Genomic DNA, 23973 nt, shown 5'->3' with positions numbered 1-23973 from the left:
GGTGAACTAACTACGTAAAAAGTGATGATCGCAATGACACAAAATAATAAATTGACATCATTTGGCTGATGGTCATTCATGCCCCTCCAGGATATGTCGTTTTGTAAGAATAAGCCTCAAATTGTAACGAAAAGCACGTTTCACTCTCCGATTGACAAATACTACAGAATTATGTGAATTTATGCCAACGCGTGGCTAATTTATTCATACTACAAAATACAACCTTATATTTATTTGTAGCTTTATAATTTTATGTGTCCTCAAGCCAGCTGCGGAATCTCAGGCAAATTATTATAAGTGTACACTTATAATAATTTACACGCGTGTGTCCTCGGATTATATGTCATTATGTATTTTGTCAAAGTGATCCAGTACGTTTCAAATTTAATTGAATGTACCTAATTTAGTGAGAAATTTTAGCAAAATTTCTTAACCATGTGACCCTTCCCATGATGTGGCAACCTAAAAACTGACCTCAGATTCGAAATCAGCGTCCTAAAGACTACAAGAATCTACATTTTCCCAACGCTAACAACGTTGAAATAATAAATTGAATAAAATTTGTATAAATTATTTAATTAATCAATTTGTGTATTAAATGAAATCCATATCAAATAAATAATTTTGTCTAAGTAATTAGGACTGTAATTTTAACACAATTTAAGTCAATGGACCTTGATAATAGTTTGATTTCCAAGAATCCATTCACATGTTTGTCTCGAATTTTACATGAACCAGACAGCTCTGCACAGCTTTTCATTCCTGAGAAGAAAGCATGTCACTAGTGTCACTACGTATGTAATTTCCGCAAGAAGCATATTCTCATCCAAAAATATATGACCAGTTATTTAAGAAAATCCAAAAATTGGGTTAGATTTCACTTAATTGTGCGTGATCGTACTTAATTGTTTTTTCTGGATAGGACGAAACCATAAACTCCACATCCGGTCGGTTTTCCTGAACTGTCAAATGCAATGACTCAATATCTCATTTTCTTTAATAAAATTACTATAAGTATCAAATGTACTTGGCGTAACTAGAATGCAGATAAATTGTTATATTTTTGGACTGACATATATATTTATTCATTTTTGAGATAGTTTTCGTAGTAGAAAAGATAAGATAAAAATGCATCTCCGTCAACAAATTATCACATTTTGTCTCATTATTTCCGTATCGTGGGCTGACTCAATTCACACATTTTACAGGAACAGGTATCCTCCCTCTTCTGAAGAAGATTATTATTACAATGAAGATTATCACGAAACAATACCAAAGCAGGTGAGTTCCCAAATGCCTAAAATTGTTCTTATATAAGATATTTCATGTAACGACGTTCACATTCTTGCATAGGATACGGCGGCGTTTGTTCCAAATCCTCCAAGTTCTGATGATGCGGAGGGGAGGTTAGCCAGAGAAGGTAATCACAAACAATTTATAGCAACGATAAGGCATTTTTGTCATTGAAGGTAGCAAAGATATTCCAGAAGTTACTCTAAGAGTTCAATGTGTCCAGCAGGAATGTGTTCCAATGTCAACGAAATACATAGATCTATAAAAGCGTTAGATTGTTCAAAACCTGTTTTGAAAACGGTGAAGCTCAGACCTCCTGCCCCAAATTTTGCCATCGTGCCTTCTGTTGCGCAAGTAAAACGTTGTGCAGGACATTGTAATCATCCGAGGTCTTGTTTGCCAAGCAAAACGTCGACAATTCGAATTCCGGTACGAATAAATATTATTTGTAGTAAATATGCAAATACTTTGAAAATTTTAAAATCGTATTTTGATGAGTAGTTGAGAAAATTTTTAAAATGCAGGTCTACAAGTTTGACAAAAGCAATGTCACAAATAAGCAAACATGCGTGGAATATGAATTGCTACAGCATGAAGAATGCCGGTGCAAGTGTGCAGTCGAAAGTCATCATTGTTCAAAACACCAGGTTCATACATTGTCCAAATATTATATTTATTTTTTTGTATCACTGTTAATACGTCCGACTTTAACTAAAATACAAAATGATAGACTTATGACGCCAACAACTGCGCGTGTAGTTGCAAAGTCCAGGAAGAGAAACACAAATGCCTTGAAATGCAGTTTTCAAATATGGAACCACTCCGGTACTGGGATGACTTAACTTGCGAGTGCAAATGCATTCCAAAGTCTTGTGGCCGTTTGCGAGTTTGGGTTCCAAGCATGTGTCGGTCAGTTGTGAATAATTTAACATAGAAGCTTAACCTACATATATAGTACATATAATACTAACAATATTTTTTTACCGCTGTAGGTGTATGCAAATACCCACAGGAGAAGAGGACGAGAATGCCCTCTTTTAATTAGGTACGTCAATTAAGTGGTTAAACAACAATTAAATATTATAGAATTTCTAAGTCGCAATGTCTGATTTCAGGATGTGTTTGCTTAAGTTTAGTTTCAATACGGTCAATCTCAGCCCCCAAAGTGTCTACAATGCCTTCTCCATGTTTCAGGAGAAAATTTTCAAGGTCTTCTTCAGTCTTAACCACCTTGAACTCCTAAAAACATTTATTAGTATTAGTTATTTATGTATTTGTAATTAAATAAAAATTGGAAATAACTAGGTTTCCGTTACCTCAAACAGTTGCTTAAAATCTTGTTTATCTATGTAGGACTTGGTAAGTTCACGCCCATCAAAGTCCACTTCTGCCTTGTATCGAACAAGCATGTTTCCCATATCGATTCCTTTCACGTCATGAATCGCACGAATCATGACATCTTGTTCTAATTCACCATTGATCTGATCCAAGTTGTCTCTCGGAATGGATCTACCAACTAAAGCTGCGCTATTTGAGTATATAATGAAGGACGCAACCCCACCTTTAAAATAGTATACAAAAAAGATGGTTAAGATATATTTCAGAAAAAAAAATATTTTTTTAGCCCGAGCCAAAACTTATGGAATATTCAATATTCAATATAATATTAATTTTCTGCATGCTGGGAAGAATTGATGTGCAATAACAATATATGGCTCTTATGTAAAATATTGGTCTCAAACAGGGTTACCCTTACGGTTTATCGAAATTGGGTGAGAGACGAGAAAAATTACTGGCTCGGGCTACATCATGTTTGCACTTTAGGTCTTAAACCAAAAAGAGTTGACCACTTTACCTAGGAGGCCTCCAATAACTAGAGACCCAGCGGAATCTGGAATGGGAGAGTTGGTCCACATTGTTAGAGCCATGCATGAGGCTGCAACAGCCACACCAGCAACGGCGGCAGTGTCTTCAAGTATCACAACGTTTAACGATGGATCTCGACCACGTAGAACTAAATTTTCAAAAACATTTAAAATACATTCTAAATCTAAATAGGTTGTCTTTCAATGAGCTGTGCTGATAAGAACTTACTGAATTCTTTAAACGTCATATTCAAGTCCTTTGCTCGTTTTCGAACTGAATTGGCAGCCAAGTATAACGTTGCACCTTCCGAAACTAAAGATCCAGCCAGAATATAAAATGCCTGAAAATGATAATATATGTAATTGTTGTAATCCTTATGTTAGTATAATCAGTACTCAAGTATAACTCTCAATTCCTACCCAATACAGAGATTCAATCGGCTCTTGGCTAATGAGACCGGTAATTCCGTGGTAAAAAGAGAGACCAGCTCCCACACAGAAAATTCCAACTCCCGATATCAGGGAAGCGACATGTCTCATATTTGCATATCCATATGGATGATCTAAATTTGCCCTCTGGGTTGACTTGTGAATACCGTATGCGAGGATGACTTGATTAATAGTGTCGGCCAACGAGTGAATGGCCTCAGCAAACATGCTATGTGACCCCGTCATTGACCAGGCCAGCATTTTAATTACAAAATTAGTTCCATTTCTAGAAAACAAGGAAACATTGTAAAAACAATATGATAACATATACACGTAACATGAAGTTTATGTACATGTACATTTCTTGTGTTTTTTTAAAATAAACTCACATAGTAATTGCAGTGACTACAATGCGACCAGAGCCATGCATCTGAAATAATGTTAGGGTACAGTTTTAGGTACAACTTTAACCTCTTCATTTAAGTTCAGTAAATTTAAAGGTTTCATAACTCACCAGCGTCTGCATTGGCCCATCTTTGGCATTTACAAATTCTTCTTCTTTGTACTCTTTGCGATACTTTTTCAAAATGCGTTTAATATTTGTCAGTGCTGTAACACAATACATTAGTAAATTAAGACTTGTGAAGATAATAATTTACCGCATTGTCATACAATTATTGTTTTATAATCACTAAACTATTACCGTCTAAATATTCTTCATTTTGCTGTCCACGTCTTCTTTTCTCCTTCTTCAATTCGTCCCAACTCCCCCAAATTTCCACTGCCCTGTCAATTAAAATTCAGCCCATACTAAAAACGACTCATCACATTAATGTCGGGAGCTTATCCGATAATATTTACATTAACTCAGTTACCTTTGTTCTACATCTCTTCTCCAATATACACTTATTGGAGGTTCGTCAGCATGTGGCGATCGCCTCATCGTTTTACGAAGTCCAGCCAAATCGTTTGTCTTCAGTAAAAAGTCTTGCATCGCTCTCACCGGGGTGATAAAGTTCCTCTCGGTGGAGGTCAGGGCTCTTTTGGGGCGCTGTTTTACCACCTCTGGGGCCACTGCGATAGGTTCAGCCCCCGGTACGATCGGAGGATTTGGAGGATCCGACGAACTTCGATGAACAGATGATGTCGACAAGGCTCTAAAATTGCCCAGTTTCCTCCTTACAAAGTTGGTTGGCTGATATAAAACACGTCGCGTCGTTGCCCCACAGCAAATGCTGAGGGTGCGGACGGCGAGCATGATGACGTAGATTTCTTCACAAGTTTTAACAAACTTTAAGATTTTGTAAAACTAACTTGCGGAGAACTGAAGCAATTAACAATGTCAATGTTCCTGTACAGCTGATGGCAACCAGCGTCTTTTATTTACAAACTTCTCATCCTTTACACCTTAACGAGTGCAATTTTTAAGTGTTAATTTTGAGTTTCGTCACTTTTTAGCGTCGAGTTTGATAACGATAAACAAGACTGCAATTAATTCTTTATCAAGGTGGATGTTTTTTGACAAATTGAGAGTATTTGCCAGTTTGTCAATTGTTCCAGTTTCCACCTGCGATTTCCGTCGAGTCGGGGCACAGTGTGCTTACTTTACAGTGAGGAGAGAGAGAAGCGTTTCTTCCTATACAAAAGTTGTACACTATGTATTTTAGTTAGAAACCATTGGTCTTTTATGAACTTGTTACTTACAGATTTAAAGTAAATGTGAACAACAATGAATCAAAATATTGATTTAGATGTAGTTACCGGATGTGACAGTTGTACAATGTTTTATTTATTATCACAAAAGACCAGGAGATTTCATTCAAAAATAAATTTAATAACATATTAAACAAACTTGTATACACAAGAAATCCCTTTAAGAGTGTCAGTCCATTAAAAAAATTTCGTTAAAATCAACTTAAAATTCAGCACACAACAGATTCATTTTTCAGGGCACCGTTCCGTCAATCACATCGTCACTTTATTAAAAGTTTCGTCTCCTCGTTCGGCTCTTTAATATTGTTCTCCTCGTCTGTTAACTTTTCTTCAGGAATAATTGGTGTTCTCATGTAAATTGCGTCAGGAACCAGACCAGTTTTTTCGTCTTTTTCAAACCCAGATTCTCCAATAACGGGAAATGATATTTTACGCGTGAGGCCCTCGTTTTCACCAAAAGTAATGTTAGGAGCTCGGAAGCTTTCATCTCGCTGAAATTGCATAGAAATGCATGATTGCATTATAATGTATGGAAAATTGATCAAATTAATTTAGGATTTTATACCGAAATTCTGGGTCGTCGACTGGTTTCAGATCCAGCGTCGTCATCATATGAGGAAATTTTTTCAAGAATCTATAATCAATTAAGAACTATTAGTTTGTATGTACAGTACATACATTGCATAGTGATATGTTCAACTGCCTTGATTTATACGTTACATCATAATCTAAGGTTTATACTGTACTGACCTTGTCAATCTCCTCTTGCCAATAGTTACTATGAGCCTGGGTAGGGTCTGCATTTGACCGCTCTATCCCGGTTGCTAATATGGCAGCTTTATAAGCACTGTATTTCAACATCAGATAGTGCAAATTTGTAGTAACTCGAACAGTGTAATCCGGGATAAATGTGCGTTTTTTAGATTTCAGATCAGATTTATCAACAGCAGTAGTAGATGGTGCACTCCCAACCTCTGCAATTGTAAAGATATTTGTTAAGATATTAATATACTGGTTAAAATTAGAATCATGGTAGTTGTTATATGCAAACGTACTATCGGCGGCCAAAGCAGATATTAGGAAATCTTTTCCAAATGTCGTAAATGCACCGCTTTCATAAGTAAGTTTCTCTTTTCCAACAGTGACTTCTACCCTTCCTTCCAGAATTATTATGAAATACTCGGATGGTTTTCCCTACAATAATTAATCCAAATAGTTAGACATTAATTGTACTCTTTTAAATTTACAAAGAGCTGGGATCTCATTATGCATACCTCCTCGTAGAGAATAATGTCCGGAATGTTTCCTCGGTGTCTTGGAAGTTTAATGTAATGGGCACAGTTTGATACTAGGCGTTTCAAGATCGAAAGCGACAAAATGGTCTTGCTGAAAGGTTCAACGCCTACAATTTCAATAGAATCATTATTAGTAGACTAACTCGATAAACTAGATATGACCAAGAAAAAATAATATTAATGTTATTTTACTCGTGGTTAAAAATTGCACAGTAGCTAGCGCCAGGGGTGCAGGAAGTTCCACTCGAGTCTTCGGTTTTCTTCTCATCAAAGCAAAAGCGGCTGAATTCTTGGGTCGCACACCATTTGTAAGTCTGGCTTCATGTTTTCCAACTAAAAGTAAAATGCAGGTAAAATACTGTAAAATTAAAATTCAAACTGGACAATTTCTATGCTTACTATCGCTTTCGTCCATAATTTCAGCTTGCAAAAGCTCTTCTAATACATCTTCCAGTGTTAAAATTCCAATAGTTTCATAGTATGGATCCCCTTCACCCTGGTCATTTATTCGTTGGACAAACGCCATATGTCCATTTGCTCCTATGAAATATGTACGCAACGTAGAATTAGAATTTGGCTTTAAGGTTTGGGATCCTCTCACAGAGAGAATGAAAATAATGGGAGGACGTATATACATACCTTCCCTAAATGTCTTCAGCATGAAATCCAGACGAACATTCTCAAAGACAAAGAACAATTTGTTATGATAATATTCAACTACAGTTTTCAGAGGAATATTATCGTTCACATCTAGTAGGGTAAGTTGCTTGATGTTCAGTAGCCCAACAATATTTTTTCGTTCATTTTCAAACACAGGAATTCGAGAGTAACCTGTTATTTTAAGTCGCATTAAAGCATAGAATGCAATGTATGATTTATTGTGATTTACTTGAACCTACCATGGTATTCGACTTCTGACATTGTATCGAAATCTAAAACTGATGTAATAGGCAACATGAAAGTATTATCAAGGCGAACCATTACGTCTTTGACCTATTGAAAATATTTACAACATTTATATTAATTACCAATGACTGCTTATGTTACTTTATATGTAAATAATGTGAAATTATTAAACCTTACAGTCTTTGATTTCATATCCAGTGCCCCGGAAATTATTCCCACTTCATCTGTTGCTAAACCGTGGTAATCTTGGGTAACCTAGAATATGGACGACATTATGATTATGAGGCCACTATATTAAAGCATTTGTGAACACTCTATTTAATACTGTAAATCTACAGTAATTGGTTACCCGAAGCAATTCCTTAAGGCGTTCTCTAGTGTATACACTTCCAATTTCCTCGCCTAGTATCCAATCTAAAACTTTACTCAAAGGTAAAGCCAGAGGTGCAGTGATGAGCATAAAGAACTTGGTAATGTAGATGGTCTTGGCACCAACAGCAAGGCCATATCTCGAGCAGATGGCTTGCTAATAATAATTATATTATTAATTAATATTAATATTAATTAATTATATTATGAATTATATTATTATAATTACAGGTATAATCTCTCCGAAGACTACGATCGCCAGGGTGGCACAGATAACAGCCATAATACCCGATATGAGGACGTCAACTAGTATTGTCAGTGAGGAATTTACCAAAACATTACTGAATAGTAGGCAACAAAGGAGAAAATTTCCATGGTTTCGAACGGGGGCTATCGCGGAAGCGTAGTGCCGTTCAGATGATGTTCCCGTGTTGATGATGATTTTCAAATCCGTTTTATTTAAACTCATGAGTCCAAGATTCAAACCAGAAAATAATCCGGAAAGAGAGAGAAGAGCAAGTAAGAGGAAGAGATGAAGCCACAGTGGAAGCAGAGGTTTTTGTAATTTGATCACAAGCGTAGGTTTCACAAATTGTCCTTCATCGCCATATTCCCCTTGGCGAGCAAAATGTAACATTCCAGGAGTTTTGAGACACAAAAACACTTCGTGCAATTCTCCTACTCGAGGCATTGTAACTTCAAGGGTACCCGTTGTGCCAGATTCGTCGGCGACAATCTAGACAGATAAGATACAATTTAAAATTACTGGCAGTGATCATGATATAACTATTTAAAATGAGAATTCTAAGGTCGGAATAATATCTAACTTACTGAAACTACTTGTTCTTGATTGTTGGGATCGTCACATTTTTGAAATTTTGAAAGCTTGAATAATGTAGTATTGTCAAATTTTCCGTAAATTCGCATCTTTACTAAGAGACTTTCAAGAACTTTTGGAGATCCATTAATGTCGTACTCGATTAGCTTTTTATCAGATGAATATTCAAACGACATTCCAATTATTTTAGCATCATCATGGACCACATTTTTCTTGTCATTTGTGTCGTCAGAGGCTCTTTTGTTTCTAGACTTCACGTCAACAATTCCTTGAGCATCCTGAGTATTACTTGATTCATGTGCAGCATGGGAGAATCCTTCGTCTACCGATGCTAAACTTGGACTCCTAAACAATGGAAACTTAAATTACAAAAACACACATTTTTGTTAAATTAACTTGATTTACCGTGTTTTCGGATGATAATCGTACTGTTGTTTTAGCTTATTGAAATTGAGTGTGACCAATGGGCCCTGGTGCCACCAGAGACACACGTCCTTATTACAACGTCGTGTACAAAAGTAGAATGAGACATCTTCTTCATCGGTGAGAATTCTCGAGTTGGTAGATTGGAAAATACTACTCAAATCAACAAATTTTTCTGGATCGCAGATTGATCGCAGCGGTTGTAGAGACGTTGTTAATTCAATCTGCTGATCATTTAGTAGGTTAGAAGATCCAGTCTCGGGTATAAAAACTTTACGCATAGGTCCTTTATTGCTGTCAAAAATTGGTTGTTCTGGAGAATCTTGAATTGTACTCACATCTAGGTAGTCATCAAGGCGAGGTCCTTCCTCATTCTTAACAACAACGCGTCCCACGACAAGTATGGGTATTAACCAAAAGCACAACAACAAGTTGTGCAAACCCCTTCCCATTATATGTTACAAAGTTGCTGTTTTAATTTCTTTTAAAGATGATGGATGTGTGTGAAGCAGATCTGAGATTAAGTTGTTGGTGATTCTTATAATCTGTGATCAAGAAAACATGTCACATTTAACAAACATAATGAACTGAGAATATTTCAATCAATATTCAATATACCTTTTGACGGAACAAGGACCCAACGAATTGATGGATAAAGCTGTCTACAAATAAAATACGATGGAATCCTATGCACAGAAGAAAGTCTCACTATCTGAAACACAAAAAATTAGCAATGAGTACAAATATATACATACATAACAACCAAGATCTACGTGTATGCTTAAAATACGAAGACGCACCCCTTCCGTATACTCCATTTAATAAATAGAAATGCAAAATCTCATTGTAGCGCAAGAAGTATAAGTTTGCATAGCTGTTATTTATTTATGTAAGTCCAAAAAAAGGTCCGCATTCTATCTTATTATCGGTTTTATTACCTTAACCCAATTGCTAATAAAACAAAACCCTATGCAATATTACTGCTATGTTAATTATCAATGCGGAAAAGTGAAACTTTGAATCGATAATGTGCATAATCTAGGTTGTGGAGTTAGTAGGGTTGAGGTTGTATACCTTAGTATGCATAAATATTATGCCAGTTAACCTTTGTGTACGATAAATAATCTAATCTTTTCCCATTTTGTCCAGTATAAACTACATGTATAACTCTAGACAATTGATTGTTCGATTGATTGTATGTCAAATTCGGGAAGACGAATTATGCCTTTATTACCGAGCTTTCTAGGGGAAGGTTTACTTACTAAAAATTTAGTAAGCTTAATTAAGATCATGAATTAACACACTAGAATATTTATGCGATTTTGTGCGACTTCATTCTAGTAGTATTTTTAATAAGAATTGCATGAGTCATGGGATTAAACTGGAACAAATTATAGCGATATACAGAACTTTCAACCATTTGTCATTTATATGTTGACATTATCCGACATAAACATAAACGGTTCCCAGAAATATTCTGCGCGTAAAGAAGAAAATTAGTTTTAGCAGACACAATTATAAATGTCCTGACTGTAATTTAAACTGCGAAGATAAAATAAAGATGTAATCTAATCTATTACATCACCATATGCATACATATATAATGAAGTACTGTACATCAATTAGATCGACATTCATCAGCATATTTTCCATCCATACATGAAAAAATCTGAGATGCTTGAGATGAGTTTGAAGCAGCTTTTCCCTTTGTGTGTGTTTATTGAGCATTCCATAAATAATTGGTTTAAACGAATTTAAATGAATGGCCGCAAGATCTTCTCGCATTTTCACCCAATCAAACTTGTAAAATTAACAATTACGTCACTCTATAAGGAAAAACTTTTATATTTTGAAAATTGTGTTCATTTTTGTACCCATGTTTATGGATTTAGACTTGCCTAGTTTCATTAAATGCATCACCTCATGTCACATGTGGCTAATTAACGGACTTGCTACCGGCTATGGGATGAAACCGGATCGCATGTGCTTAGATCCTATTACATCATTCACATTTATTTACTACTAGTAGTAGTAAAGTACATATCAGATAACAATTACGTAGAACAGAAGAACCAACAACAAAGACAAACCGGCTTCGTGCACCACGTAAACCACGAAACAATATTCAGAATCATACCATATTTTCGAATCTAAATCAATAGTTATAATATTAAAATTATAATGCTCACCTTAGTTAACTTTGGACTGCATTGGCCAACTCGTCGTGGAAGAAGTTTTTGGAAGTGTTTGTTGTAAACAATCCGGAAAGCATACACATATATTTACTTGTTTATGTACAACAAATTAACAATTAATAAAACTTGAGCATTTAATATTCTTCTGCACCGGTTATTCTTATATCACGAAGTGAACTAGTGAGCAATTAATTTCAGATCTTTCCTTAAGAATAAAATTCGTCGAAATTGATTTTTTGTTAAGAACTAAAACACCATGTAGTCATTAAAACGTAAGTTCTGAGTGTACTAAAATTATTGACAAAAGTGCTGAAAGACGAGGACAAACTTATTGCTGCTGAGACGAAATTGACAATCTTGTGATTATTAAAAATCGCCATCCTGGCCGATAATTGATACTGCCATTGACCAAGAAATTAACGACACTTTAGAAAATAAAATTCTTCTTCCGTTCTTTGTTACAAGTTGTTACTATCCGTTTTCTATTTCCTTTAATTCGGCTCTCCGATTTTGGATTAGCTGGCAGACGGCCAAATTATTATTTCTCCACGCCAGCAAGCAAACCCACGACGATCGAGTTTGGTGAGTCGATTGAATCAATTCAATATGTTTAAAAACTGTTTTGGTCGGATGATGATGGATGCAAATTAATTCCAAACGTCGAATTATTATGCACACCGGCGGAGGACAACGAACCTTTGAACTTGGACGATGAATGGGATGGATTAAATTGGACCAGTTAGTTTCTCAGTTGTGTCAGCGTGAAACATGCAATTATTATTTTACATCACTATTGAATGCAAAGTACCGAGTGCAGTTGATCAACTAATCAACAGCATGTAAATGAAGTCTATTTTAATAGCGAGGATGAATTTTCTAGTTATTGTGTAGTGATATTTTACACATTGTAGACCAGCAGGAGGAGCAGGGAAGAATAGCACGGCATCCAAAAAGACCTTTGCTTTTTGCTTATTCCTTTTCCTACGCTAAGCAAATGTGCAAAATATGTGTGGTGGTCAAGTTAATATTGAGCACATGCGAGCAGATGAAAATTTCATCTGCTGACGGGGCCGTCCATATACTACGTGCAGAGTCGGTGCCACTGAAATTTGATCAAGTGTCTTAGGTAATACAAACGTATTTGTGTCATAATATGTTGGGAGTTTTTGGGAACGTATTGCATGGACGGCCCTTACACGCTGACCTGTAGAATGCAAATCACTATGCACTCAATATTCTCCATGAAATTTTGCAAATTTTCCACTGATTCTTTGAATCAAAAAGTCATATTTACTTTAGCTTTTGAGAAATTGCAAGCACAACTTCTTCTGACGGATAGAGTGGAGTAGCTGTAGTGAAACTTAGTAAATCGAAGGATTTTTTTTATGTGCCTGTGTTTTAATTGTCCATTTTCGTTAAATTATTAATTAGTAAACATGGGTCCATTTTGGAAGACCAAGGATACGTCTCGAGTGAATAAGGTGCTCAACGAAAAGGAGGTTCATGTTCCTCCGAAAGTTCAGGAGACTGACCCAATCACGCTGGCCAGGCGACAAAAGCAGATCAACTATGGCAAGAATACGGTGGAATATGCCAACTATCTGAATACGGTTCCAAAGTAAGTTTTTTGTTTACAGTTAGAAATACGGTTTATTAAACAATTTGTAGAAATTTAGACATTTTTGTATTAATAGAGAGGCTCGATCACCAGCATCACCAGCCACACCGAATATGCGTAAGAAGGCTAGTCGACGAGGGTGGGATGGAGAGGTTCGGATGTGTAAGACATTAATTAAATAATTTTCTAGTTCATTTGTCGGGTGTGTAGAATTTTTTTAAATAGCGAACATAATTTTGTTAATAATTTTATTCAGGGCGGCTCCTTCTTCATGCTTACAATCCAGATGGACCCAACCCTAAGAACAATAAGTTGTCTAAACAATGCAATAATTAAATTCATATAAACAATAGTTAAGAACAGGAGGAATAAAACCTTTGATTTTTCGAATATCATAAAGTTGCACGTAATTCATTTAAATAGCAAGAATTGTTCATCGACGAAGCAAACTCCGTGAGTGGATAAAATTTACTTCTCCATTCAACACGCCTTTTTGCAGTTGCTATAATAGAGAGTGTTATGTTATATTTAAATGTAGCAGTTAATTAATATGGTCACACAAAACAATAGGCTACCTGCGCAAAAACTTGAGACATAATTCGGTTGGTTTTCTTTTCTTCCAGCGCTCTCTTTTGGATAACTTTGTCTTGAACTTCTGGCAGATTTTTGTAATGTCGCTTTGTAATCTCTCGCATCTCTTTCGTGGTCATAAGCCTTGGACCTAATTGCATCATGTCATATAATAATTATTCTCACTAAGCTCAAAGGGCATATTTCTTTTATTTGATTGATTTATGTACCTTTTGGTGGAAGCATCGAATCAAGATCCTCCAAGTCCCTGTTAGTTTTTCCATACAAGCGAATCCACTCTCGCTTTTTTTCTGCGCGAAGTTCCCTTTCAGACTTTATCCGTGCCAGTACTGCTTCTCTTTCTCGAAGGCGCGATAGAAAGTTCGGACATCGACGCTCAAAAGCATCCTATAGTTTAACAAATATGGACTGATTAAATATTTACTTGAACATGTAAAGGCTTCAAAATATACCGTGACTAAATGAATTGCCATAAATATAATTCTTTAATTACTTGGAGAGTAAAGGTAGGTTTGGCAGCAGGGCGTTGGTTTACATAAGGAATTTCTGCATCGGCTGGATCTCTATTTTCAATGTCCTCATTTGCATCTTCCCAAGATCCTGAACCATTTTCTTCCTCTTCTTCATCTCTGCTTCCTCCAGCAGCAGTGTCCCTTTGTGGTCGTTGTTGCCGACTCACGGTTCTACTCTCAGTGTTGACGACAGGTTTTTCTGGTTTTCGACCACCTCCACCGGTGAAGTCGATATCCTCCTTTCGAAATACATATTGACCCTGGCAATTGGTAAATGGAATAAAGTAGGCAACTGGAGGTTTCGGAGGCTCGCAAGGCGGTTGTTTATTTTCCTTCGGTTTTGTTTGAGTGCAAGGTTTTTTCGTTTCCTTTTTGCCCTCCTTTGTAGAAACGTTCTTCTTATCATCTTTTTCTATTAGCATCCCCGCAATAAATGAAAACGCGTCCATTAGCTCATCTAGTTTCTTCTCCACTGAATCTCTTCGTCCTTGGGAAGAACTTTGCTTTATGTCTTTCAACAAGTCGCTTATTCCGGTTAAACTGGGCTCGCTCATAGGATTCTTTGGTGAACTACGGGAAGAACTTTTCTGCTTGTCAGAATCGACTCGAACATTTTTTCGAGGACTACCACGACTTTTTCCAAGGCTAGAATGTGGAGTGTCCTCGTAAGGAGTGGTCTGGGCTTCGGTTTCTGATGAAGAATAACGTTGTTTCTTTTTCTGACGCTGGCGTTCGCTAAAATATCGACCCAGTAATCTGTTAAAGGAGAAGCAAAAAAACAAACCATTGAACTCGTACTAATTGGTCATCAAACATATCAATAATTATATAACAACAGGTCAACAAAACATACTGGTTTAATTTTTCAAGTTGTCTGAGTTCATGGCGAACTTTTTTCACATGATAATCTCTATGAATTTCAATCGCATCTGCAACATCCTTTTTCTTAAGCTGGGATGTCTGGGTCTTTACTAGCTTATCGAGTAAAAAACAGGGCGGACTTAAGTCACTTGAACTCGTACCCGTTTTCTGTACATCTTCATGTCTGGACTCGATAAGTGAGCTGATTTCTGTATCATGATTTCTGCTATGATGAGCATGATGATGTTTGTGAGAACTTTTTCTTGAGGCAGCTGCAAACGGTACAACTGGCTGGCTCCTCAATCCACTGCTCTTTTGTTTTTTATCCACTTTTTCATCCTTAGAGTTTTTCGCAAAATTCGCCTGACGATAGCCAGCGGGAGTGGAATGATAAATACTTGAGCATCCCGAAAGCGTAGAACCACGGATTTCATCAGAGGAATCCTTTCCAATAGTACTAGTCTGAACCCCAATATTTCGAACAGAAAGGTCCTCGTAACGTCCACTCTTGTTTTTAGTGTCGAAATCATGTTTAACTTCAACAAATATCATGGATGAAGAACGATCGCTGTCGTTTTTATCTGTGAATAGAATATCAAATTAATCATCAATTTTACTATTTTAACACTTTATAATCAGATATAGTTTGACTCGCCTTTCTTTTTCTTGAATTCCTTCTCCGACTTCGTCATTCCAACTTCCAACCAATCAGATATTCCACTTCCCTTCATTCCCATTCCGCTTGAATCTTTTTGGCTTTGTCGAATACGATCCATCTCTGTGGAAAAATCGGATAAGGTGTATCGCGAGAGACCAGATCCGCGTGAACTAACGGTAGGAGCCGTAGTCGAATCATATAATCCAAGTTCAAGCTTTGACATGGATTGTGACCGGGGTGGAATTACTTCTCGAGACTTTGTACCAACCTAGAAAATAAATCAAAATTACGAATAAAACAATTAGTAATAGTTTTCCCATATAAATTATCCAGTTATTTATGTATGCACCGCTTCATTGGAATGTGTCCTATTCACATGTTCCTCACTGCTTATGCCAATTTCAGCGTCCAATCGTTTCAAATCATTTGGCAAACTTGAATGTCCAGAACTTGACTATGACGAAACGGCAAATTATTAAAATATCGAAAATTAATAAATATTAATATTCTCCTCAAAATTTACCCAACCACCTTACTTTTTGAGAGTCTGGTCTCGAATTTGGTGGTGGAATAATCGTAGACACAATTGTGGAAGTCGTCGACACCGGCCTTTCAGGTTGCACTGCCTCAATAAACTGTCGACGAGATGTAAATCCACTGACCATAGTTTCCAATAAATTTGCATCACTAGAATCCGGATCCAAATAGCGATTCCTCACCCAGTTGTGTACCAATGCTAACGGTCGTTGGGCCAATTCTCCAAGACTTAATTTATGTTGTTGACTAAGATGCTCATCATGACGAGTCTATGGAATTGCAAATTTCAGACTACATATATATCGTACACAAATTCCAGTTATAAATTAAAATGCAAAATTATCCACAACTTACCTCAGTCGGGTATTCATATGAACGAGACCTTACAATCCTCCTCGGTCCAGTCGAAGGTCCAGCCAAGTTCGGGTCAACCTCATGTGCCAAATCTGTCGTTTGAACCCCTGTATCAAGACCAGAAGCAGGCCCAACCCCCACGTGACGAGCGAAGGTCAACACGTCCGCCGAAGAGTCCCACTCTAATCCAGACGATTGTGAAGCGGATGGCGAAATGTCACGTTTTCTTCCTTTTTCATACTTATCATCCGAATGGTGATCAGCATGACCAGACATCTTTACAAATAATGATGATGTGAAATTACAACCTGGAATAAACAAACAGCACGAATTAAATGTTTATAAATTATAATTATTTTCAAATTAAAAAAAATATTCTAATTTTACTCACTTGCATTTCACACATAAGGCACTATAATTTTTATCAATTATTTATTTTGTAATTCACTAATTTTTCCAAATTATCCAAGCTCGCAAAAAACTTTCCTGATGAATTAAGCGCGAGCGAGTATGAATCGCGGCTTTTTTTAACGGCTGATCGCGCCAACCAAGTCAACTTTCTCCGCACTCTCTCCCACGATCTGAAAACCACGTTTTATGACGAAATGACCAAGTTTCAACCTGAAATTGAAATAACAAAATTTGTTTACCATGTGAAATTAATCTGAAATAATAACTTTAAATTCCCTGTTAAGAAATAATATACTTTTTGCTATTCTGAGGAAGAGGAATCGATATCTGGACTTGTCCCGTGTGTAATTGGTGAGAAGAGAAAGTTCAAAATTTGAACTTCAAATTGGGAAATGTTGTGTACATATAATAAAAGTTAACTCATGATTTTGATTTTTCATTAAAGAAATATGATGTCCGGAAGAATTTCTCTCTCAACTCCTCTCAGTTACCGGTTCGTTTCAAGGTGCTTACTGCTTAACGAGGGACGTGGGACAAGTAGCCTTCGGTGTTTGCATGACTGGGTCAGTGGGGGTGGAGGGGCAGGCGTGGAAATTAATCACCAAAGATTCAGCTCAAGATTTAGACCCACATCGTCCCACCACGGTCCCATCATTCGAGGGAAGAAGAGCTTGACGAATAACAGTAAAGGGAATGGAAATGGTGGAAATTCTAGTCCGACACCCGTATCGCAGCTATTTGTTCCCGTACCGGTCAAAATTGAAACAGACGTTGGAAACGATGTCGGCGTGGAGTTGACGGGAGACTTGAAGAAACAGGATGTCCTTCGCGTTCTGAATAAATTCTTTCGGAGGAGTGAAATTAAACTTTTAAGTTTAGAACATGGTCTTGATAGTAAGTAGGTTTTTTTTAATATGGACTTTGAATTGAGGATGTATACTAGCAAGTTAACAAAATATTTGGTTTATACTTTTCAGACTATTTATTTCACCAAGCGTTCATAAGTTTTCGCAAATATTGTTTGGAGAACGAGTCTCTTCCTGTCGACCTTCACATCATTTTCAGTGACGTGATTGCGGGTGCTGGTCATGTGGACAATCTCTTTAGTTATTTCATGAGACATTCGAAACAGATATTTCCCCATCTGGAATGCATGGACGATTTAAGAAAAATTAGTGATTTAAGATCTCCAGCAAATTGGTATCCGGAAGCTAGAAGTTTAACAAGGAAGGTCATCTATCATGCGGGTCCAACCAACAGTGGGAAAACGTATCACGCCCTCAAAAGGTTTCTGGACTCGAAAAGTGGGGTTTACTGCGGACCTTTGAAACTCTTAGCAGTGGAAGTATTTCATAAAGCAAACGAACAAGGAACAGTGTGTGATTTAGTTACAGGAGAAGAAAGAAAATGTGGCAGTCCTGACGAAATAGCAGCTAGTCATGTCGCCTGCACGGTTGAAATGACTTCGGTAAATGTTCCATATGAAGTTGCAGTCATTGATGAAATACAGATGCTTCGCGACCCTCAGCGCGGATGGGCATGGACACGAGCTCTACTTGGCGTGATGGCCGATGAGGTTCATTTGTGCGGTGAAGTGGCTGCAATAGACCTTGTTAGGAGCATAATGGTGACGACAGGAGAGGAAGTTGAAGTTTACAAGTATAAAAGACTGACAGATTTAGACATTGAAAGACGAGCTTTGGAAACCTTAAATCGAGTTCAACCTGGTGATTGCATCGTGTGTTTTAGCAAGAATGATATTTATTCCGTATCACGCCAAATTGAAAGCCTAGGTCATGAAGTGGCCGTAATTTACGGTGGTCTTCCACCCGGCACGAAGTTAGCACAAGCCAAGAAATTCAATGACCCAGACAATCCTTGCAAAATTATGGTTGCAACTGATGCGATAGGAATGGGACTTAATTTAAGTATTCGCCGAGTTATTTTTTACTCGATGATAAAACCCACAATGAACGAGAAGGGGGAGCGTGAAATGGACACGATATCAACCTCACAAGCTCTACAGATTGCTGGGAGGGCAGGCAGATATGGGACGCAGTTTTCGAAAGGTCATGTGACCACGTTCAAGTCCGAGGATTTGCCCGTCTTAGAAAGACTGCTTGCTGGAACTCCTGAAATATTGAGGCAGGCAGGACTTCACCCGACTGCAGAACAAATTGAAATGTACGCTTATCACCTTCCGAATGCAACTCTGTCCAATTTAATGGTGAGTGATACATAGAAAGACATAACAGATAATCAGTTAGTAACGTCACCAGTTTATACTAAGCTTTGTATTTTTCAGGATATATTTGTGAGTCTCTGCACGGTGGACGATTCGTTATATTTTATGTGTAACGTGGACGATTTCAAATTCCTGGCCGACATGATCCAACATGTACCACTCCCCCTCAGAGCCCGATATGTCTTCTGTTGTGCTCCCATTAATAAGAAAATGCCATTTGTGTGTACCATGTTTCTAAAGGTAAAACTACGATAGATCTTTATTTCAAATTTAATTTGTGCAATTAAATTGATTGAACATTCTTTCCATTTCAGTTTGCAAGACAGTACAGCAAAAATGAGCCCATCACATTTGACTGGCTGTGCCGACATGTAGGATGGCCGTTCAACCCACCTAAGACAATACTAGATCTAGTACATTTAGAATCTGTTTTCGACGTGCTTGACCTATACTTATGGTTGAGGTATGTGATTTCCCTTTAAAAATTAAACTGACGAGAGTATTAATGTATGTCACTGCTTTCATCTAGTTACCGATTTCAAGACCTCTTCCCAGACTCCTCAATGGTCCGTGACATTCAAAGGGAGTTGGACTCCGTAATTCAAATGGGGGTCTTTAATATCACACGGCTCCTACGAAAGTCTGATCTCGCCACAGGAATCGATATCGAAACCGACGACGATGAAAGAGGCATACATAAAAAATATAAGCGGACTAGCAAACTGCTGAAGGAAAAATTTGGCAAGTTTGAGTAGTTGCAGATTGTTCTGTCATGATTTAGATGAAATTTTATACCAATGTATTTTTGAGTCATACAAGATAACTACGAAAAAATAAATTTGAAACTAAACCTCAAACTGATCATGATATTTGTTAAAAAAAAGTAAAGCATCCAAGTCTATTTTGAGTTATCATCAGTTTTGTGATTTGTGCATTGATCTGCAATTCAGAGTCAGTTCTCTCGAAACTCATCCTCAGTAAATACATATGTGTATGGTTTGCATACCACTTTTGCAAATTCATCTGCATTCAGCTGTGGATTATTTCCACTGATAAACCTCGAATGATATATGTAGCATAGTCTTCAGATTTGTTTTACTTAATTTATAAATGAATGAATGTCTCTAGTGAACTGACTGCAAAATTAAAATTTAAGAGAATGCAGAAGATATAAAAACAGTTTGCATACAGTTTATTTCACATTTAATACAATGACATCAACAATGTAAGTTTTTATCCTATTTCGAAAATAATTTTTTGAATGAGTGACAAGTTTCACAGGCAAAATAACAACACTGATGGCATGTACTATTCACAGTAATTAAGTAATTCAACAACTACAGTATAATTTACATGACTAAAAAATCAAAATCACAGACTACTGGAGGAGGACAATTTAGGAATTAAATTGGCATGTTTGAGATAGGTCATCACAATTTAATATACCTTCATTCGTCTGACGACGCCATGTTTATACAACATATCGACAGTATTATGTATTTCCATATATACATATTTATATATATAATACATCAAATCATCAAATAGATCTAGCATTAATTACCGATTTCATTAATTCATCATTGTTAAATACTTTGAGTACATTGACAAGTATATCGATATCAAATCTGCTTTCCAATCAAAAGCCATCTTTTTTTTCGTTTAAAATTTAACACAAAATTTACAGTTCGTAGAACTTGGCAAATTACGACATCAAATCACCAACAATTATAATTTAGCATTTTTGTTTATTTTTTAACATTTTTATATTAAATATGTATGACATCAATATATATTTATATTTATATATGTATTATATATATACATTCAGACAATCTTTCACCCTTTGAGATCATGCAATAGTATCACATTTAATGACATTTTTATCCTCGGTTTGAATGTTAAGCAGGTAATAATACTCGACTTCTAATTACTAATGTTCTGCTAATAAGCGAAATTTTGTACTTTTTCCCCTTGATTACATATGTATGCATAACACTAATTAATACACAATTCCAACAAGTACAGCTACGCAGATAAGTTCTCACCCACTAAAACAACTACAACTGTATCAGGATCATGCACATCCAATGAAGATATTACATAAGTTTTTGTACAAGGTCCTACTATTCATAGACTACAGGAGAGAAAATGCAAAATACGAAATACTGCAAATGAAAATTCCCTACTTAATTAATTCTAAACAACCTGAAGTGAATAAGTACATATTCAATTCAAAATTTTCAATTTCTAAAAGGACGGCTACACTTTGGGGTTTGACATTATTTTGTAATATCTACACACAAAAAATCAATCGACAATACAAACCGACATTTAGCTGATTTAGCAGTCGATGAGAAAACATACATACATATCTATCATTAAACATCGTTATGCTTAACACATAAGAGTGAGATTATTTATAACAATTAAAATATGACACACCTATTTCATTACATAAATACATCAAGTCAAATTTACATCAAATTTAATATCTGACTTAAACAGTATGAATTGCTACACGCTACAATTTGTGGAGTGACACGAAAACAAGAAACAGTCAAGTCGAGTACATCAGCAGCCATTTATTTACCTCGATACAATTTATGAGTTCAAAATTGTTCAGTGTAATAAGTATCAATTATCGGTTCTATGCAAACCGATTATTTAGCGTCAATCAAGCAGATACTCGGCTGTGTGTGTTGTTGTGGTCATCATATCTTCGTGGGCTTCGTCGACCAGTATTTTTGTGGTATCCAATCAAGCTTCCGCATTTCTTTATGGTCAGACGCCAAAATGCGGATCGAAAGTCTTGTGAACTGTAAAAATAGATTTGTGATTGCATTTCCTCTTAATAAATGAATGTACTCGTGTTGTGAAAAGCACTTGAATAAGACTTACTAAAAGGAATATATGCAGGGATTAATCGTTGAGTTGGACCACCCTGCAAAAGGATTAAGATGCTTCAATTAGTATTTATATTTTTATCCAAGACCTCGTTTTCCACGCATACGCCGCTGCCGGCTTTATCGTAAACTTTCTCTACTTTCTTTACGATGTTGTTTTACTCCAACTTGTGTATATGAATTTATGTCAAATTATGTAATACTATGAAAGACATGTAACGGCATGTAGCAAGAATTGAGTGGAATCATAAAGCTGCAGAGTTTCACAGCAACACTGACTGCATTTATGGGATGCATCTGTGTAGTGAAGATAAAGGGGGCATAATACTTTGATGAGGGATTCTAGTTTCTACAATATGATGTGAATCGTGGCATAATGACGGAATGAGAGTCTACTCACCGAGCCAGATAAGAGCATCCATAAGAGCTTCGGGAATCATCTCTGACGGAATGAAGGGCCCAATCACGTAAGCGACGAAGAAAGGTAGCTGAGAGGAAAAGAAATATCAGTCAGGAGATGGTTTTCCTAATGTAATTAACTAACTGGGCTGCAGACAAGTTTGAAAGAAACTTTTGCGTAGTCAAGGACAGCTTGGGTAAAATTAACTTAATAACATAAGCGAAAGTGCCCATTTAATGACAAAGTCATTACCAAAGGTAGCCATTTGGCATGTTGTATTGAAAGAGAGGAGAAGTGTGGTCATCATTCAACCAACTAACGAATCCAACTTACCCAGCAGATAATAAAGCCACCCACAACAGCAGCCAGCGTTTGGGCCGTCTTAGTTTCCCGTTTGAATGAAGCAACCCTCCCACTGGCAAAATCTCTCGCGATACTGCTCCCGTTCTGATTGTGATCATTTCCATGTACGTTCAGCGTCAGTTTTATGCTTCGTCCTCGATGCATCATGCTACTCATGTGGTTTGGCGTGTGGTTGTGGTGAAAATGGCTCCCACCACTCACAGGTTGTTGTTGCGGATGGTATATCCGGTTAGAGGATCCAGTACTGTTGTGAGACGGGGAAGGTTCTCTGCCAACAACGCCTCCCGTCCCCATCGCGGTGGGAGAACAACTCATCAAAGATGCTGGGTTTCCTGCAGGAGAGTTGTTCATCGGAACTGAGAGTGTCGTCTGTGTGATTGTTCCACCACAATTGCTGTTGAACCGTCCAGCATTGCGTCCATTGCGGTCTTGTTTAAGCGATGCTGTCCGTCCATTGGGACTTTTGTGACGACTTCCACTGCTTCCAACTACGAGAGATGCGTTTGATGTGGTCTCCTCCACCGTCCAGACCCGGGGCGCACTTTTGCTGATTGTCAAACTCTTACTTTCGTCAAGTGGGACCAACTCATGATCTGCAACAAAGGATCAAGTGCAATGAGCCAGATAGACAACGGGATATCAACGTTCATCAAAAGGTGGACAATTCTGCAGTTGTGTAACACTACATAAGTATGCGATGCAATGGTTAATGGTTATACAACCCGTTTGGGGGTATTTATTTGCACAAAATCCAACAGTGCATATACGTATCAACTTTCTCCATGGTTTTATTGGCAGAAATATACGTGTCTCAACTTTTGGGTACTTATAGCCATCACCCAAGAGAAAGTCTTAGCCGGTTACATGCATGCACCAAAAAGTATGTTACAAAGTGCTAATTAGAAAATTGAATTTGCCTTGAAACCGGTTGCTTAAAGCGGACGCTTTAATCAAGGTTCAAAGGCACATATTAGCTCATTGTGCTAATAGCTCCGAGCCACAAGTCAGCATCTCTCTCTGTTCATAACTTGAAATTCAATTTATGTTTCTGGTTGCACTAAGTTAAGTTGTTGAACATATATGCTCGCGTATAACTAATCTGTCGATATTAGCGTTAAATACGAGAAATTGGTATAACACGTATTCCAAGGGAACACTGGCGAGAAGTATGAATTAAGGTGTCATGAGATG

At 37.0% G+C, this 23973-nt stretch overlaps 7 protein-coding genes across 14 annotated transcripts in view; 3 read left to right on the top strand and 4 right to left on the bottom strand.

Annotated features, from left to right (window-relative positions):
• The first annotated feature begins 1029 nt into the window (after positions 1 to 1029).
• On the top strand, positions 1030 to 2617 carry LOC110851488. Of its 3 annotated transcripts, none has more exons than XM_022099279.2 (7): positions 1030 to 1281; positions 1354 to 1420; positions 1520 to 1722; positions 1818 to 1940; positions 2024 to 2202; positions 2286 to 2338; positions 2409 to 2617. In XM_022099279.2, exons 1-6 carry the CDS (start codon positions 1129 to 1131, stop codon positions 2332 to 2334), a joined length of 774 nt encoding a protein of 257 aa, XP_021954971.1. In that variant the 5' UTR covers positions 1030 to 1128; the 3' UTR covers positions 2335 to 2338; positions 2409 to 2617. The 3 variants fall into 3 exon arrangements, with proteins under 3 accessions (XP_021954971.1, XP_021954970.1, XP_021954969.1); XM_022099278.2 differs by having other exon boundaries at positions 1517 to 1722; positions 2430 to 2617; XM_022099277.2 differs by having other exon boundaries at positions 1517 to 1722.
• On the bottom strand, positions 1946 to 5211 carry LOC110851486 (zinc transporter 9). The gene is made up of 9 exons (XM_022099276.2): positions 4463 to 5211; positions 4291 to 4373; positions 4102 to 4196; positions 3977 to 4017; positions 3579 to 3873; positions 3388 to 3499; positions 3149 to 3307; positions 2610 to 2854; positions 1946 to 2532 (listed from the first exon to the last, which is right to left on the bottom strand). Exons 1-9 carry the CDS (start codon positions 4843 to 4845, stop codon positions 2374 to 2376), a joined length of 1572 nt encoding a protein of 523 aa, XP_021954968.1. The 5' UTR covers positions 4846 to 5211; the 3' UTR covers positions 1946 to 2373.
• A 143-nt stretch (positions 5212 to 5354) lies between these two features.
• LOC110851484 (metal transporter CNNM4) lies at positions 5355 to 11459 on the bottom strand. 2 transcript variants are annotated; one of them, XM_022099274.2, is made up of 17 exons: positions 11321 to 11459; positions 9750 to 9843; positions 9470 to 9676; positions 9114 to 9355; positions 8702 to 9053; positions 8100 to 8606; positions 7851 to 8027; positions 7679 to 7756; positions 7495 to 7588; positions 7235 to 7426; positions 6995 to 7135; positions 6788 to 6928; positions 6575 to 6702; positions 6356 to 6494; positions 6051 to 6274; positions 5866 to 5934; positions 5355 to 5791 (listed from the first exon to the last, which is right to left on the bottom strand). In XM_022099274.2, the coding sequence occupies exons 3-17, from the start codon at positions 9581 to 9583 to the stop codon at positions 5561 to 5563; spliced, it is 2829 nt and encodes a 942-aa protein (XP_021954966.1). In that variant the 5' UTR covers positions 9584 to 9676; positions 9750 to 9843; positions 11321 to 11459; the 3' UTR covers positions 5355 to 5560. The 2 variants fall into 2 exon arrangements, with proteins under 2 accessions (XP_021954966.1, XP_021954965.1); XM_022099273.2 differs by having other exon boundaries at positions 9114 to 9676.
• A 317-nt stretch (positions 11460 to 11776) lies between these two features.
• Positions 11777 to 13339, top strand: LOC110851489 (histone RNA hairpin-binding protein). 2 transcript variants are annotated; one of them, XM_022099280.2, is made up of 4 exons: positions 11777 to 11908; positions 12758 to 12944; positions 13021 to 13106; positions 13201 to 13339. In XM_022099280.2, the coding sequence occupies exons 2-4, from the start codon at positions 12763 to 12765 to the stop codon at positions 13278 to 13280; spliced, it is 348 nt and encodes a 115-aa protein (XP_021954972.1). In that variant the 5' UTR covers positions 11777 to 11908; positions 12758 to 12762; the 3' UTR covers positions 13281 to 13339. The 2 variants fall into 2 exon arrangements, with proteins under 2 accessions (XP_021954972.1, XP_021954974.1); XM_022099282.2 differs by lacking the exon at positions 11777 to 11908 and adding an exon at positions 12307 to 12452.
• On the bottom strand, positions 13085 to 17002 carry LOC110851485. The gene is made up of 11 exons (XM_022098593.2): positions 16849 to 17002; positions 16458 to 16765; positions 16103 to 16372; positions 15916 to 16020; positions 15564 to 15834; positions 14901 to 15489; positions 14029 to 14803; positions 13745 to 13922; positions 13520 to 13665; positions 13320 to 13446; positions 13085 to 13242 (listed from the first exon to the last, which is right to left on the bottom strand). The coding sequence occupies exons 2-10, from the start codon at positions 16731 to 16733 to the stop codon at positions 13378 to 13380; spliced, it is 2679 nt and encodes an 892-aa protein (XP_021954285.2). The 5' UTR covers positions 16734 to 16765; positions 16849 to 17002; the 3' UTR covers positions 13085 to 13242; positions 13320 to 13377.
• Positions 17003 to 17049: 47 nt separating this feature from the next.
• LOC110851386 (ATP-dependent RNA helicase SUV3 homolog, mitochondrial) lies at positions 17050 to 19974 on the top strand. 2 transcript variants are annotated; one of them, XM_022099140.2, is made up of 6 exons: positions 17050 to 17219; positions 17314 to 17762; positions 17846 to 19095; positions 19174 to 19353; positions 19428 to 19576; positions 19643 to 19970. In XM_022099140.2, exons 2-6 carry the CDS (start codon positions 17318 to 17320, stop codon positions 19866 to 19868), a joined length of 2250 nt encoding a protein of 749 aa, XP_021954832.1. In that variant the 5' UTR covers positions 17050 to 17219; positions 17314 to 17317; the 3' UTR covers positions 19869 to 19970. The 2 variants fall into 2 exon arrangements, with proteins under 2 accessions (XP_021954832.1, XP_021954833.1); XM_022099141.2 differs by lacking the exon at positions 17050 to 17219 and having other exon boundaries at positions 17606 to 17766; positions 19643 to 19974.
• A 308-nt stretch (positions 19975 to 20282) lies between these two features.
• LOC110850977 (alpha-2B adrenergic receptor) overlaps positions 20283 to 23973 on the bottom strand; it is a 70256-nt gene continuing 66565 nt past the window's right edge. For all 3 annotated transcript variants that reach the window (XM_035853179.1, XM_035853177.1, XM_035853178.1), the window contains exons 9-12: positions 22753 to 23375; positions 22420 to 22507; positions 22015 to 22057; positions 20283 to 21932 (exon numbers count right to left, since the gene is read on the bottom strand). In XM_035853179.1, the coding sequence (XP_035709072.1) occupies positions 21791 to 21932; positions 22015 to 22057; positions 22420 to 22507; positions 22753 to 23375 (896 nt within the window). In that variant the 3' untranslated portion in view covers positions 20283 to 21790. The remainder of the gene's footprint in view (positions 21933 to 22014; positions 22058 to 22419; positions 22508 to 22752; positions 23376 to 23973) is intronic.

The sequence above is a fragment of the Folsomia candida genome, unplaced genomic scaffold (genome assembly GCF_002217175.1).
Source record: "Folsomia candida strain VU population unplaced genomic scaffold, ASM221717v1 Fcan01_Sc006, whole genome shotgun sequence".
Taxonomy (NCBI): Eukaryota; Metazoa; Arthropoda; class Collembola; order Entomobryomorpha; family Isotomidae; genus Folsomia; species Folsomia candida.
This window is presented reverse-complemented; position numbering and strand designations above follow the sequence as displayed.

Excerpts from the sequence above, each read along its gene's own strand:
- LOC110851488 (XM_022099278.2), top strand. The coding sequence starts at position 1,129 with ATGCATCTCCGTCAACAAATTATCACATTTTGTCTCATTATTTCCGTA. Across the intron at positions 1,723-1,817 it reads CGTCGACAATTCGAATTCCG|GTCTACAAGTTTGACAAAAG; the intron begins GTACGAATAAAT and ends TTTAAAATGCAG. Across the intron at positions 1,941-2,023 it reads ATCATTGTTCAAAACACCAG|ACTTATGACGCCAACAACTG; the intron begins GTTCATACATTG and ends ACAAAATGATAG.
- LOC110851486 (XM_022099276.2), bottom strand. The coding sequence starts at position 4,845 with ATGCTCGCCGTCCGCACCCTCAGCATTTGCTGTGGGGCAACGACGCGA. Across the intron at positions 4,018-4,101 it reads ATGGGCCAATGCAGACGCTG|ATGCATGGCTCTGGTCGCAT; the intron begins GTGAGTTATGAA and ends ACATTATTTCAG. Across the intron at positions 2,855-3,148 it reads AGTTATTGGAGGCCTCCTAG|GTGGGGTTGCGTCCTTCATT; the intron begins GTAAAGTGGTCA and ends ACTATTTTAAAG.
- LOC110851484 (XM_022099273.2), bottom strand. The coding sequence starts at position 9,583 with ATGGGAAGGGGTTTGCACAACTTGTTGTTGTGCTTTTGGTTAATACCC. Across the intron at positions 6,703-6,787 it reads TGTGCAATTTTTAACCACGA|GCGTTGAACCTTTCAGCAAG; the intron begins GTAAAATAACAT and ends TTGAAATTGTAG. Across the intron at positions 5,792-5,865 it reads GTCGACGACCCAGAATTTCG|CGAGATGAAAGCTTCCGAGC; the intron begins GTATAAAATCCT and ends ATGCAATTTCAG.
- LOC110851489 (XM_022099280.2), top strand. The coding sequence starts at position 12,763 with ATGGGTCCATTTTGGAAGACCAAGGATACGTCTCGAGTGAATAAGGTG. Across the intron at positions 12,945-13,020 it reads TATCTGAATACGGTTCCAAA|AGAGGCTCGATCACCAGCAT; the intron begins GTAAGTTTTTTG and ends TTGTATTAATAG. Across the intron at positions 13,107-13,200 it reads GGATGGAGAGGTTCGGATGT|GGCGGCTCCTTCTTCATGCT; the intron begins GTAAGACATTAA and ends AATTTTATTCAG.
- LOC110851485 (XM_022098593.2), bottom strand. The coding sequence starts at position 16,733 with ATGTCTGGTCATGCTGATCACCATTCGGATGATAAGTATGAAAAAGGA. Across the intron at positions 16,021-16,102 it reads CGAGACCAGACTCTCAAAAA|TCAAGTTCTGGACATTCAAG; the intron begins GTAAGGTGGTTG and ends GTTTCGTCATAG. Across the intron at positions 15,490-15,563 it reads GGAATTCAAGAAAAAGAAAG|ATAAAAACGACAGCGATCGT; the intron begins GCGAGTCAAACT and ends TTCTATTCACAG.
- LOC110851386 (XM_022099140.2), top strand. The coding sequence starts at position 17,318 with ATGATGTCCGGAAGAATTTCTCTCTCAACTCCTCTCAGTTACCGGTTC. Across the intron at positions 17,763-17,845 it reads TTTAGAACATGGTCTTGATA|ACTATTTATTTCACCAAGCG; the intron begins GTAAGTAGGTTT and ends TATACTTTTCAG. Across the intron at positions 19,354-19,427 it reads TGTGTACCATGTTTCTAAAG|TTTGCAAGACAGTACAGCAA; the intron begins GTAAAACTACGA and ends TTTCCATTTCAG.